Raw genomic sequence first — 14,293 nt, 5'->3', positions numbered from 1 at the left:
AGGTTGATTTTATTAAAACAATCTCGGGTTTCACAGTGTGATCAAATATCCCACAGTGGAGCCTGGCCTACAGAGCTAGTTCTAGTACAGCCAAGGATATACATAGAAACCATCTTGGAAAAAAAAAAAAGGAAAAAAAGTTAATCTAATGATAGGTCTTTATTATAAACATCCTTTAATTTTTCCTTTAGTTAGCAAGGAACCACTCCACCTCTTTTTTTTTTTTTTTTTTTTTTTGGTTTTTCGAGACAGGGTTTCTCTGTGGTTGTGGAACCTGTCCTGGAACTAGCTCTTGTAGACCAGGCTGGTCTCGAACTCACAGAGATCCGCCTGCCTCTGCCTCCCGAGTGCTGGGATTAAAGGCGTGCACCACCACCGCCTGGCACCACTCCACCTCTTAACTGACCGTTGTCACTCTTTGTGCCTAGCTACCTTGAGTAGGGAATTACTCCTAATAAATCAACTTCTTTGAAGTCAACCTGAACTATCATCAGGGCAGTCAAGTTATTATCACTCTGAGGAAACTATTTCAGTGCAAAGACCATGGCAGTATGCTGTTAAAGTGTCAACCCCTGTTTCTGGAGGTCTTCCTAAAAATCACCCAGCTTCAGAAGGCTATTCAAGACTGCATTCCAGGCAAGAAAAGCTAGTCTAACTCTTGATGACTCTCACCACTCTGCTGCTCTTCTCACTCAGGATGGAGGAGGGAGCACCTCCCCAGAGTCTGCAAAGAAGCTGTGGTTGGTACGACAGATGGTTTATGAATGGTTCCTAGTAGAGGATTACGGTCGGTGCAGCTAGGTTTGTGATCAACGGACCTAGAATTAGGCAGCAGCTGTGGGGTATGATTGGTCTCTTAGTTTCTTTTCCTGGTGCTTTGATAAAAACTCTGACAAAGGCAACTTAGGGGCCAGCAAGATGGCTCAGTGAGTTAAGGCACTTGAGGCCAAGCCTAACACCTGACTCCATGAACCCAGGACACATAAGGCAGAAGGAAAGAACCAACTTGTCCAATCAGGTTGTCCTCTGATGTCCACAAGTGCAGTAGCATAAACATGTGGGCACGCAATACAATAAACAAGTAAATACCTTCATCTGATTTGTAAACAGTTTTTGTTTTGTGTCTTTTGAGACAGTCTTACTATGTAGCCATGGCCTGCCCCAAGTCCTGGGATGTGTAACACCTGTGATATACTTTTAAAAGCGACTTGTTGATGGGCATGATAGTGTGCACCTTTCATCTCAGCACTTAGGAGACACAGGCAGGCAGAGTTCTCTGAGTCTGAGGCCAGCCTGGTCTGCTTAGCAAGTTCCAGGTCAGCTAAGGACACACAGTGAGACCCTTTCTCAAAAAAATCACTAAGAGAGATGAGGGTTATTTTAACCCACAGTTCAAGGTATAATCCATTATGGCAGCAAGGCAAAGGCAGCAGAAGCTTAAAGCAGCTGATCCACCAAACCCACAGTCAGAAAACAGGACTGAGTATAAGCATGCTACTCCGCTCCCTTTCTCCGCTTGTAGGATGCGGTATTCTATTCAGGGAGTGACACCACCCTGCTCAGGTGGGCTTGTCGCCACAATTAATGTAATTAAGATAATTCCCCACAGGCATGCCCAGAGCCAGTTTCCCAGGTGAGTCTAGATTCTGCCAAGTTAATAGCACTAATCACCAAAATTGGTAAAATTACAGTCCAGATCCAAACAAGGCAGGCCTGTCTTCCAGCTACATAAACAAACCATTTTAGTCAGTCAGGAGGCTTCCCTCCTATGAACTAACATTGCCCCATGTTGCAATATTAAGCTCAATAAAGTCTTCTCTCAAACGATCTCTTGCCTACTTGTAGACTTTAATCACAGGAAGACCTGATTAAACTGGTTACACAAAGATGAGACAAAATTCCCAAGCTTCTAGCTCTGGCAGAAACAGTTGAAAAGTTTCTGAAAGCCACCAAGAGCTAAGTAAGACAAAAGAGTCAGTGAAAAATTCCACTGAGCCACTGCAAGCCAAGGACGTGACCAGAACATCACACAAGAAAGCAGCTGAAGAGCTCCAGAGAGCACCCAAAGGCAGAAAGAGCAAGATGTTAAGCCACAAAAGACAGTGGTGTGTACTAAAAGTTGAGAGACACTGACTAACTGAAGGCAGGAGCCGCGGCTATGAGAACTGCAAGTCCCAGGTACGAGGAGTGTTCAAGAGCACAGGTTAAAGAGCCACAGCTCCAGAGCTGTGACTGGAGCTGCTCGCTGCTGGCTTTACAAGGCTTTGAAAGCTTGGGGCCCTAAGCTTCTAGTCCTCAAGGTTTAGAATCCAGGGCTCAAATTCAGGGATGTCAACACTAAGGGATCCAAGATTTCTGTATAAGCAAAAGAGCTCCCAGTCAGCCACTTGAGACAGGTTTGCCAAATCATTACAGAAAAAAAAAGTTAAGGCAAGACCAACCAAAAGCACACAACCAGACGGCCTGGGGAGTCCAACACACAACAGGGGAAAACAATCCCTCTGTGCTTTGATTTCTTTGTAGAGGAGGAGGAGGAGGAGGACTTAGCTCATGGAAGTATTGCAAGGATCAGAAAACTAAATACGCAAAGAGCACTAAGTGGTGCCAGCTCATCACAGCAGGGCAGAGTTGGCTAACTTTGTGGAACTTCAGTTTTCTTACTGAGGTTAAACTATCAATATTACTTGACAGAATTATCAGGTACTCAAAAGGAAGAAAAACATAACTTATCATCTAGCACAATAAATCTTGTTTGCTATCTCCCTAAATTGGGAACAGTCTAGAGTCATCCATTACGTTGGACATACCTCAGCCATTGTGAGTCCTCTTGCACTTTACACCTGGTCAGCCAAGTTGATCTCAAATGATTACCCAATGAGTCTCATGCCTGAAACTGGATCTTGATCTAGGTTTCAAAAAGATACAAGCCAAAGACTTTAAATGTTCAGCCTGTCACTAAAAATGGTCTTGCGTTATTAACAAGGCAGGTATTCATGGAACAGATAACCATGGAACCAAAGCCTAAAAAACTGCAGTAACAAGAACGCTCCAAAGCTCTTCATCAAAAGACCTCCCCTTTCCTTTTCTCTTATCCTTTCTCCTGTTGCTTTGTTGAAACATGTGCTGGATATCCAAATCTATCATTCTGATTGGTGGCTTCAAGGGTAGTCATTCTTACTTGCAAGTGTATTATGAACTCTCAGGTAATAGCAGGAAGTTCAGCACTTGTCTACACCTGTGATCAAGCATCCCCCAACATTCTGAGTTCTGAACCTGTTCTTCCAAGAGTCATAGTGAAATCTGTAAGCTTTCTCAAGAGCACATTTCAAATTAATAAAACAAATTAACCAAAGTCTTGAAAGTATTACCTATTAATGCAAATATGCCAATATTTTTTTTTTGTTTGTTTGTTTTTGTTTTTTGAGACAGGGTTTCTCTGTAGCTTTGGTGCCTCTCCTCTGCCTCCCGAGTGCTGGGATTGAAGGCGTGCGCCACCACCACCCGGCTCAAATGTGCCAATAGTTTGCAGCAGTCTTTTCCCCAGCTCAGGCTATTAACAGATCATAGGTTTGGAACCCTGAAATCTCAGGAAGAAAACAAATTCATCCTAGGACTAAGGTAGAAGCTACAGCATTAAGGAGTGTCACTAACACTTCAGACTGCTGGAGTAGGGGTAAAGAATAGAAATTGTTTAGTATGTAGCAAATAAAGCCAAGTGTTAAAAAGGGAAAAAAAATACATGCCATAATCCCCAACTTTGGGGTCTCAGAAAGGAGAATCATGAGTTCCAGAGAGCCTACGTTACAAAGTAAGACCTTCTCTCAAGGGGAAAAAAGAAGCCAGAAGTCAGGCACGGTATCAGACATTTTTAATCCCAGCATTCGGGAGGCAGAGGCAGGCAGGCAGATCATTGTGAGTTCAAGGCCAGTCTGGTCTAGAAAGCTAGTTTTTTTGTTATTTATTTAATTTTTTTTGTTTGTTTGTTTTTTGTTTTTCGGAGACAGGGTTTGGCAGCGATCCCAGCATTTTGAAGGTAGGAGGGTCAGGAACTCAAGGTCATCCTCAGCCTGAGCTTCACGCGATTGTGCATAAAAAAATAAAAATTAAAGATAAAACAACTCCCAATAATATTGCAACTTGCTGTTTACTGTTCTGAAATTAAAAAGGGAGTTAGGACTGGAGATCATCTCAGATCATTCCATCCCGGATGACGAGAAAGGCCAAAATTGGCCTGTCCTGGGCTGAGAAAAAAAACTCAGGAAAACTCCTTCCTACCCTGCCTCATCAACACAGCGCACGGAGTCTCATCAAATATCTTTCCCAAGGGAAGATGGGGGAGCATGTGTATTTGACAACAGACTAAAAACAAAAGTCCATGCGATGCAGAAGGTTGAAAGCAACGCCTGCAGCGCTGAAAGGTATGATTATAAATAAAGATGGCTCAGTGGGTATAGACACTTGCCGCTAGAAAACTGGAGACACAATCTCCAGAATCCACAGAAATCGAGAATTCTGAAATCCCAGCACTCCCGTGGGCAGATGGAAGGAGGATGCTGTCGCTCTCCTCGCTAGCCCCCGGATAGGATGCAGAAAAACAAAAGACTTTGTTCCAAACAAGGTGGAAGGCAAGGACCCACACCTGAGGTTATCCTCCGTTCTCTACGCCCCAGCTGTTGCGTGAACACACAAACTTTATTAATTGGTTGAAGGCAATGGGAACCTTGATTAGGCTTTGTGGTATTTTTTCACATTAATCAATGTGGACTCTACATAAAAGCGAAGTTCCCCCTGAATTTGTAATGAGTCTGACAGGAGGGAGGGGTCCACATCTACCCTGACTCCGCGATCTCGCACTTTACTCCAAATCGTAGTCACTAGACAGCGCGGCAAAGCGAGCTGGAGCGAACTCAGTCCTGAGGACCCACAACTAACCCCAAACACAGCCGGCGCCTGTACAATTCTAAGCTCCAGGTCCTGCCTCCTCTACCGGGTGGCTCACCTTGTTCACTCGGAGAGGAGCCGGGGCTCGGGGGGTGGAGAGCGGAATGGGAAGCGAGCCGCGCGGAGTGTCAGGCGGGCTCCCGTAGGGTGGTCCACGTTCACCGCTGCACGCGCGACTCCCAGCCCGCACCTAGCAGCCCTGGGGGCCCTGGCTGGTCAGGGAGACGGTCGGGACTCCGGAGAGGACACCTTGGGGCGTGTTCTTGAGAGGGGACCCCGCGACAGCCACTCACCTCCGCAGTCGCCCGCAGCTTGCAGCGCGCCCACCCGGCGGCCTGGGCCCCGCCTCCGCGTCCGTTAGCGCAGCCAGGCTGACCAATCGAGCCCAAGTCGTCGATGGCCTCCCCGCGGGGCGGGAGAGCCACCTGGCGCGCCGGGGAGGCGGGGTCCGCGCCGCGCTCTGTGATTGGCTCCGCGCATGGAGGCGGGGCTTCCCACCCACACAGGCTTGCGGCGGCGGGGTCCTTAGTGGGCTTTCTGACACTCCCCGGACGCTCGGTCGGGTAGACGCTTTGTCACCAGTGTGAAGGAGTCTCTTTGATTCGTGAGAAGCTAGAAATACACTTTGCGGTCGCAAATGAAAGTGAGGCCCGGGCTGCCTCGCCATCACTGGATGCTTGCGCTCACTGCCAGATCTGCGAGCCTTTACCGGGGATTATCTGTGCGCTCTCGACTCTCTACACCTGTCGAAGAGCACTATATATAGACTGGCATTTGGGGGACCCCAATCAGCGTTTCTTGATAACATTTCATCTTCTTGAACATTTTAAAATGTCTATGAAGTACTGAGCTGCCCGACTGAAGATGCTCAGTCTAGTTAGGGAGGTGGACTCCTGTTAGACACTGATAAGCCAGCCTGTTTAGGAAAGGGTTTGCAGTTACAGAGAGGAACCAGAGGGCCAGGGGAGGCGCAACCCCATGCTCCACATTTGAAAGGCTGAAAAGCTTTGAAAACTTGATCTGCAGGCCTCCAGGTTAATTAAATAAAAATCTCTGGAGCGAGGAGGCCCACGTGTCCAGAGTTTGTAAGGTTCCCCCAGGTGAGTGTAATGTATAGCCAGGAGGGAGACGTGCCCACTGAGATATAATTCTAAAGCTGGTAGGGAACAGGAACTGCGGACGTAGCTTAGTTGGTGGAAGGCTGGCAGGCACGAAGCCGTTGTTCATCCTCAACACCGCCTAAGACAGGCGTGGTGGCACGTGCTTGTAATCCAAGAATTTAGGAGGAAGAGGCCAGATATCAAAAGTACACAAATAGCAAAAGCCAAGGTCACCGGGAGCTCGAAGAGGCCTTGTTCCAAAGAAAAAATAAAACTAGACTCCCTCTCCACTTTTTTCAAAAACTAATAAGGGTTAAGAAATCCAAAATATTTAAGAGAAAATCCACCTTCCACAAACCTGAAGACTTCAAGTTTCAGGCAATATACCGTCATTGTTCTTGCATCTTGTTACCACATGGTGTCGCTGTTGACAACAGGCCTTTCCAAAAGGTCTGTGAAAATAGAAGCCCCATCAGGGTTTCCGTGGATCTGATGCACCAACTAAGGTGACTCTCACCAGGAGATTCAAGGGCGCTTAGAGAATACTGCTCTCAAGCCAGGTGGAACCACTGTGAATCTGAACTGTATTCCCTGCAAAAACACCTCCCTCTATCCCCGCCTACTCCTTCCCCATCAGTTTCTATATCTGGGTATTCACACTAACAGGAGCTGGCAGATTTTCATTTTCCACTCCCTAACACGGGCACACTGTTTGCCTTTTCCAGAGCAATAGGGTGACTTTGCCATCCTTCTGAGTACATCTGCTCTAATTGCACCCATAGGTAGAGCATCCCTGGGTTATCATTAGTTCTGATGCCAGTGAGAGAAAACCTAATTCAAACTGTTTTAAGCAATACAGCAATTGATTGGTTCACAAACAAGAAATCCCAGAGGACGTAGACTTTAAGGTTGGTTAATTCTGCAATTCAATACGTTTCAAAGGGTCCAATTGCTTTTAGTCTGTGCTGTTGTAAACATGATAAATTCACACTAAAATGAGTTTCCAGCTACCTATGAGGAGCAACCAGAGCCACATACTTCCTTTCCCCTCAGAAACGTATCTGGTTTCGTTTTTTGTTTTATTGAGACAGATCTGCAGACACACCATGCCTTCTGAACAGTATTTTGCTTGGACTGTAATTGCTTGGGAGATGCCAGGTGGCATAAGCCTGAGTTCCAGAAAGGAAAGGGGGGGGGCACCATAATTGTAAGCGGTTTCCAAAGTGGTGGTAGCCAATATTCCTTGAGTCCAGAGCCAATATTGGGAGGGTGACAGAAAAAAAAATTAAAATATCTGGGCATGCGGTACAGTTATTTTCCTTTAATTTCAGTCTCCATCCCTTTTAAAAACTGTATTTGGAAAAATCAGCCCACCCATTTCAAAAGGAGGCTGCACACAAATATGTCATATTGTGATGGAAGTATTTCCAGCCGCTCTCTTAAGGCAGTAGTTCCGTGCACATGTTGGTAAGAGGCAGCTTCTGAAGCTGAGTAGCCCTTGGGTACCTCCCGAGAAGCAAGGAGGCAATCTGAGACCCAGAACAAAGCCAAAAGCTCACTCATCCCCAACAAGAATGTTTTGTGTTTAAATTCAAGACCTTTCAAGGTGCTTTGTTCAGACATGATTTCCTACCACATAGTCCTGGCAGGTGATACATGGCTGTTCTTCCTGTGGGTGTCCTGCCTCGGTGGAACAGATATAAAACCTCGCCCAAACGACTCTTCGAGTCCAGTATACCAGAAACTATGGGGAGAGGAAACAGCCAGCTGAGGAATCACAGGTCACCTTGTCCAATTCCAGACAGATTTCAGTGTACCTCAGAGGATGAACCCCAAACATTAAGCCCAAGTTTTTGTTCAAACACAATATTTTTCTGAAAATATGTTCTCTTAGCACAGACATTCCAAACCCTATGTGCCTAACTCCAAATGTAAAGCCCATACCTTCTGAAGAGCTTTTGGGTCCCCATGAAAAACAGAATAAACATGATCGCTGCGCAGCTGTGAGAATTCGAGGCACACAGCAAGAACTTCATGGGTTATTTTATTAGTCTTACAAAAGATGGCAAGAATCCTTGGATTTTATGAAAAAAATGTTATTCTTCACACGCTGTGAGGTGTGAGCCCACTGGGGTTTCCTGGTCCTCCCAGCTCAGAGTTGTTTCTCAGAATTAAGGACTTGATAAAAAGGAATTCAGGCCAGGCGGTGGTGGCGCACGCCTTTAATCCCAGCACTGGGGAGACAGAGGCAGGCGGATCTCTGTGAGTTCGAGGCCAGCCTGGTCTACAAGAGCTAGTTCCAGGAAAGGCTCCAAAGCTACAGAAAAACCCTGTCTCGAAAAACAAAAAACAAAAAAAACCCAAAAAAACAAAGAAGAAGTAGAAGAGGAGGAGAAGGAGAAGGAGAAGGAGAAGGAGAAGGAGAAGGAGAAGGAGAAGGAGAAGGAGAAGAAGAAGAAGAAGAAGAAGAAGAAGAAGAAGAAGAAGAAGAAGAAGAAGAAGAAGAAGAAGAAGAAGAAGAAGAAGAAGAAGAAGAAGAAAAGGAATTCAGAAGGGGACCATTAAGTATTGGGATGGGGGAAATCAACCAACTTTGTCCAAACTCTGAAAACTTCAACTCTACACCACCTTCTTCATTTTTTCGTGAATCTTTTATTATAAACTTTGATGTACAAATAAAAACAAATGACCAAGAAAGGGCTACAGTGAAGTCTCCCTGTTTAGGGAACTTTTGATGCAAGGTCAGGAGCAAAGCAGTTGCTCTCCCGGCAGAATCTCGGTAGCACAATTTGCTGAGGATTTCAGGCATATCACTTTCGAGATCTATTAACCTAATCAATAGGTTGCTTCCTCCCGTCCACTGTCTTCTCTCCCAGACTGAACTTGCTCAGCCCCTCGAAACTTTATCTACCATATCAGTCCCAATGCTGGAATGTTATCATCTGCTGCAGAAATAAACTGTAAGATGGGACCCATTCTGGCTCCTATAACAAAGTATCTTTGACTAGATCATCTCTAAATCACAGACATTTGTTGCTTTCTTTTCTGGCTGAGAAGTCCAAGATCAAGGTGCCAGAAGATTGAGAGCCTAGGGAGGGTTTATTTTGCCTATTTCAAACACAATGCCTTCTTCCTTCATCCATATGAATCCAAAGAAAACCTGAACACATTCTTCACACTTAACCCATTCTCCCTGCTCTTAATTCCAGCCTAAATCCTCTCAACTTAACCTGCTTCATGTATTCCTAGATGCTTGCTTTTAACTGGTTTTAAAAGCCACCAATTTCAGAGCTGACATTTGTGTCATAGTAGTTGTTGAAGTTTGATCATGAAAGCCTAAACCACCTATTACTTCCTAGTTTTTAATCTCTTTTCTCCATGCCCCAGTCCGTAAAAAATTCTAAATATTCTACACCCTGTCGTCTCTGTGTTGGTTATAATCTTCACTGTCAGCTTGACTGAACTGAGAAATGCCTCGGGAATTAGTGAAGCAATTCTCAGTGTAATGATATTTCCAGAGTAGATATTGAGGACTCTGACCTAATAAATGGAATAATCCTTTGACGAATCACACTCTAACATGGTTTTATCAGTAGGGGATGAAAAGTAAGAAATGGAGCCTCGCTGGAGGATTTAAGTCACTAGGAGCATGTCCTTGGATGCTGCCTTGCTCTGGCCTCTTCCTATACCCTCTTTTCTCTGCCTCCAGTCCGTCATTATGTGAGCTGCCTGCTCTACTTCATGGGAACCAAGGTGTAAGGTGCTCCATCCACTACACCGACCCCGCCATGGTACCCTGGCACCCCTGGAACCCTGAGCCAAAATCAACTGTCCCTCCTGTGAGCTGTTTGTGTCCCTTTGTCACTAATACACTTGAGGAGGCAGGCGCAAAACTTGCCCTCTCATCCTCATACACCTCTAGAATCATCTCTCTTTGACAAAGCTCATCTCAGCAATGGGCATATTTTGAGCCGGGCAGAACAGGACCAGTGGAAGAGGCAAACGGAACCTGTCACATCACTTTTATAATATAAGATATTGATCCCATTCAGGAAGGCAGCGCCCACAGGACATAACCACCTCCTAAAGGCCACACTTCTTTTTTTTTTTTTTTTTTTTTTTTTTTTTTTTTTTTTTGGTTTTTCGAGACAAGGTTTCTCTGTGGTTTTGGAGCCTGTCCTGGAACTAGCTCTTGTAGACCAGGCTGGTCTCGAACTCACAGAGATCCGCCTGCCTCTGCCTCCCGAGTGCTGGGATTAAAGGCGTGCGCCACCACCGCCCGGCAAGGCCACACTTCTTAAGACTTCTGTTGGAAGTCAAGTTTCAACATACAAATTTTGAAAGGACACCAGCATTAAGATGATCACAGCCCTCAAATATGCTAGGCCCTTGGAAGCCCTCCATCCCTTCAAACGTCTCTGTTGCGTTGTTGGGCCTCCTTGTGTGGGGACCACTCGTTACTTTTGGAAGGTGCCTATCATGCTAGTTAGGATTTTTAAAAAAATTAACAGACATTCAAACATTAGCTCAAAATATACAAAAGCATCTTCAGAATGTCCTGTTCTCCTATAGTAATATTTTGGGGGTGGTATGTCTTGAGTTCTAATACTATCCAAGCCTATTCTTCATTCAGATGTAATCCTAGCACTGGGGAGAATCTGAGCCAGCCTGGGTTAAAGTGAGTTCCAAATCAGAATGGATTATATAGCAAGACTCAATTTTAAAAATTAAAAAAATAAAATAAACAAAAGACATGAGAAAAACAACTGACACAGTGAGAGTTTCGGGAAGGAATGAAAAGATGCCGTGGGGAGGAGGGAACATGTCTAGCACCAAGCAACCTGCCTGCATCCTTAAGGATGGGAATAAAGAGAAGGCAAGGGCTAGTTCACACAGAGATGGGGGCACAATATCCACCTTAAGGAGTCTGGGTTTTTAAAAAAAATAAAGGTTGAACTCTGGGGAGTTGCAGGCTTGAGGTCTGTCTGGGTTACAGAATGAGTTCAAGACCAATTCAGGCGATTTATGAGACATCGAACATCAGCCCCATCTCCAGTATCACGTAGGGAGAAAAGGAAAGGGATGCCAGAAATTGGTTTTTGAAAGCCAATGTCACTAGTATATTTACCTTCCTCGGGCTTCGGTGCAGCACCGGTCCTGGGGTTTTGCCCATCAGTTTCACCCCGGCAACAGAGCCAGGCACCCTGTGAAGATGGCTCTTAGCAACGTTTGTTGTTGGGCTTTGCTCACGGGGCGGGACTTGGTGATGTCTGGGATACAGACTGAGGAAAGCTTGTGAAGGGAACAAAGCATCAGAGCAGACAACCTCACCGGTAGGGTTAAGAAGCAGGGCGGCAGGGACCCGCCTGTACTGTTCCACACACATGCTTCCAGATCTTCCGGTCCCCAAGCTTGCTGCAGGAACAAGACTGTGTGGTCTAATAAGTCAGACCGGACATGCTGCTTTGCGAAGGCCACAATTGCACAGGTGAGGCCACAGCCCAGACAGCAGGGCAGAGGACAGCTTGAAGCCATCCATATGGTGGCCATGTCCACACCTCAGAAGTATCTGACCCTGGGGCCAGGCAACTTGCCTCCCTGCAGTTTTATGAGTGACCCTATTCAAAAGGCTCTAGCAGTGGACATTAATGCTTTGACCATCTCTCCCAACAGCCCCTAGGTCCCCACCCATTAACACATTTGCTGGTCGCCTTCCTTTTCCCAAATAGTTTCTGCTCTCATGTCTTGGTTTTTGGTGTATTTTGCTTTGGGTTTTTGTTTGTTTGTTTTAGACTGAACATGTAACATCTGTCTTTCTGGGTGTGGTTTCTCTGCCTCAGCATGTTGATTTTCAGTTCTGTCAGTTGTCCAGTAACAACCTCTTTTTGCATTTTTTGTGGATAAATAATACTCCACTATTAATACAGACTTCATTTTCTTTATCCATTTACATGTTGATGGGCACTAAGCTTTATTCTATGTATTAACTATTGTACAGAGTGCCCAAATAAACATAAGTGTACAGATATGTCAAGCGCATGCTGAGTTAGATTCTTTCTGGTATTTAGTTAGTCCTATAGCTACATAGTCTTTGTGGGTTGTTGAAGCATGATTAATAAAAACTCAGAGATAGAAATTGGGGTTCAACCTGAAGGTCAGAAAAGCAAAACAGCCAGCCACTGGCTCTTACCTCTACCTTAGTCTAAAAATGGTGATCTTGCCTCCAGGAATCTCAGAATGAGGCTGTGTCTGAGAGCTGTCTCCTCTCATTTTATAATTCTCTCTAGGGCTGGGATTAAAGGTGTGCACCACTGGGATTAAAGGCATGCACCACCCAGTATCTATGGCAACTAGTGTGGCTATTGGTATTAAAGGTGTGTCACTACTGCCTGGTCTGTAAAGCTGACCAGTGGAGCTGTTTTACTCTCTGATCTTCAGGCAAGCTTTATTTATTAAAATACAAATGAAATGCCACTACAGGTTGTTTGGTTTTGTTTTTGAGACACCTGCATGCTGATTTCCATGGTGGCTGCATTTCCTAACATCCCCAATAACAGTTCCGTAACCAGCATTTATTGTTGGTTAAGACATATGTCTTCTTTCTTGAGTTCATCAATGACGCCCTATATATTCAAGACTGTACTTGTGGCAGTCAGAAGTGTTAGCTCATGCCAGTAATCTGAGCATGTAGAGACTGAGTCAGAAGGATTGTTACATGGTAAATTCTTTTTTTTTTTTTTTTTTTTTTTTGGTTTTTTGAGACAGGGTTTCTCTGTGGCTTTGGAGCCTGTTCCGGAACTAGCTCTGTAGACCAGGCTGGTCTCGAACTCACAGAGATCCGCCTGCCTCTGCCTCCCGAGTGCTGGGATTAAAGGCATGCGCCACCATCGCCTGGCCTCTACATGGTAAATTCTAGGGCAGCCTAGGCTACAGAGTAAGACCTTGTCTCCCAAAAGAGTGTATATTGCTCCTTCTCTGCGCATGGCTACAGCTTCTGCAGGTGCCTTGCCACTTATTCCTAGTTTTATTCCATTGGGATCTGGTACGATAAAAAAGAAATCACTTCAATTTTATTGTATTTGTTAAGATTTGTGGCCTAAAAATGGTATTTTAAAGAAATTCTATGCACTACTGAGAAGAAAATGTATTCCACAGATGTTAAATAATCTATAGATGTTTCTAAAAATCCTCTTTATATCTATGGTGCATTTTAACTCTGAAGCTTCCTGCTCTTTAGTCTGGAAGATATCTCTACTGATGAGAGTCAGGGATTAAAGTCACTCACTATTCTTATCTGTACCTATATGTCCTCCTTTGTAATAGTAAGGGTGGAGAGATGTCCCATCCACTAAGAACACTTGCTGCACAATCATGAGGACCAAAGTTCAGATCCCCACCCCCAGGGAAGAGACCAGGCATCCAGCATGTGCTTTTAACCCTAGCTCTGAGTCCAGCAGAGACAGAAGGATCCCTGGGGTTTGTAGGCTTCCTACTGGATAATTGAAAAAGACAATTGACAGCTTCCTTCTGGTCCTACACTGTTGGCACCTGCCAGCTGTAAGGGTAGTTTACAGTTGGACTCGTTGTTGTTCCTACCATTAAAACTGGTGTACTGGGGATAACACAGGTCTTTCCTTCCTGTACCAGAAGCCACTTGTGGTCCCCGTGAACTCTGTGGCCTGTGAGTCAGGTAGGTTCCCACAGGCCCCTTAGCTGTTCATTCCAGAGTAGCTGTGTATCTGACTACAGAAATAACAAACAGAACACCGAGATATGCACTAGACAGGGGACAATGAGACAACCTAGCACTCTTCCCGTCTCGGGGTTTGCAGATCCCACTCAACCGGAGCCAGAACCCTGGCGCTGGGCTGGGATCATTCATCACTCTCATGCATGGTAGGTAGGCCATGCCAGGTGCCAAGCGACAGCCTCAGGGGTATCACTCTGCGCAGGATTTTAGGTCTTCCTTGCCACGAGCCAGTACCTCTGTCATCATCAAAACACACTGTCACTTTTCAGTGAATCTACTGGTTGGAGCAGCATCTTGGTGTTATATTGTGGTTTGGTTTGGTTTGATTTAGACAGGGTCTCCAGTGGCCTCAGAAGATGACCTTGAACTCCTGACATCCTCCTGCCTCTACCTGCCAAATGCTTGGATTGCAGGTATGTGCCACCATGCCTGCCTAGGACAGTATTGTTTGAAAATAGGTTCAAATAAACAATAACCTGAAAAGCTGAAGGCTGACATTTGT

At 45.3% G+C, this 14,293-nt stretch overlaps 1 protein-coding gene across 5 annotated transcripts in view; it reads right to left on the bottom strand.

The window, feature by feature from the left end:
- The window catches only part of Cep70 (centrosomal protein 70), a 57,377-nt gene extending 52,095 nt beyond the window's left edge, over positions 1–5,282 (bottom strand). For 4 of the 5 annotated variants that reach the window (XR_009056996.1, XM_057767131.1, XM_057767134.1 and 1 more), the window contains exons 1-2: positions 5,000–5,259; positions 2,808–2,905 (exon numbers count right to left, since the gene is read on the bottom strand). Coding sequence is in view for 4 of the 5 variants with exons in the window: in XM_057767131.1 (XP_057623114.1) it covers positions 2,808–2,816 (9 nt within the window). In the remaining variant the exon portion in view is untranslated. Of the gene's footprint in view, positions 1–2,807; positions 2,906–4,999 lie in introns of all 5 variants that reach the window. The other variant, XM_057767132.1, reaches the window with a different exon arrangement.
- Between the last annotated feature and the right edge of the window lie 9,011 nt (positions 5,283–14,293).

Source organism: Chionomys nivalis, chromosome 4 (assembly GCF_950005125.1).
Source record: "Chionomys nivalis chromosome 4, mChiNiv1.1, whole genome shotgun sequence".
NCBI classification, from domain to species: domain Eukaryota; kingdom Metazoa; phylum Chordata; class Mammalia; order Rodentia; family Cricetidae; genus Chionomys; species Chionomys nivalis.
Note: the sequence above shows the minus strand (reverse complement) of the source record. Positions and strands in the feature narration are given on the sequence as shown.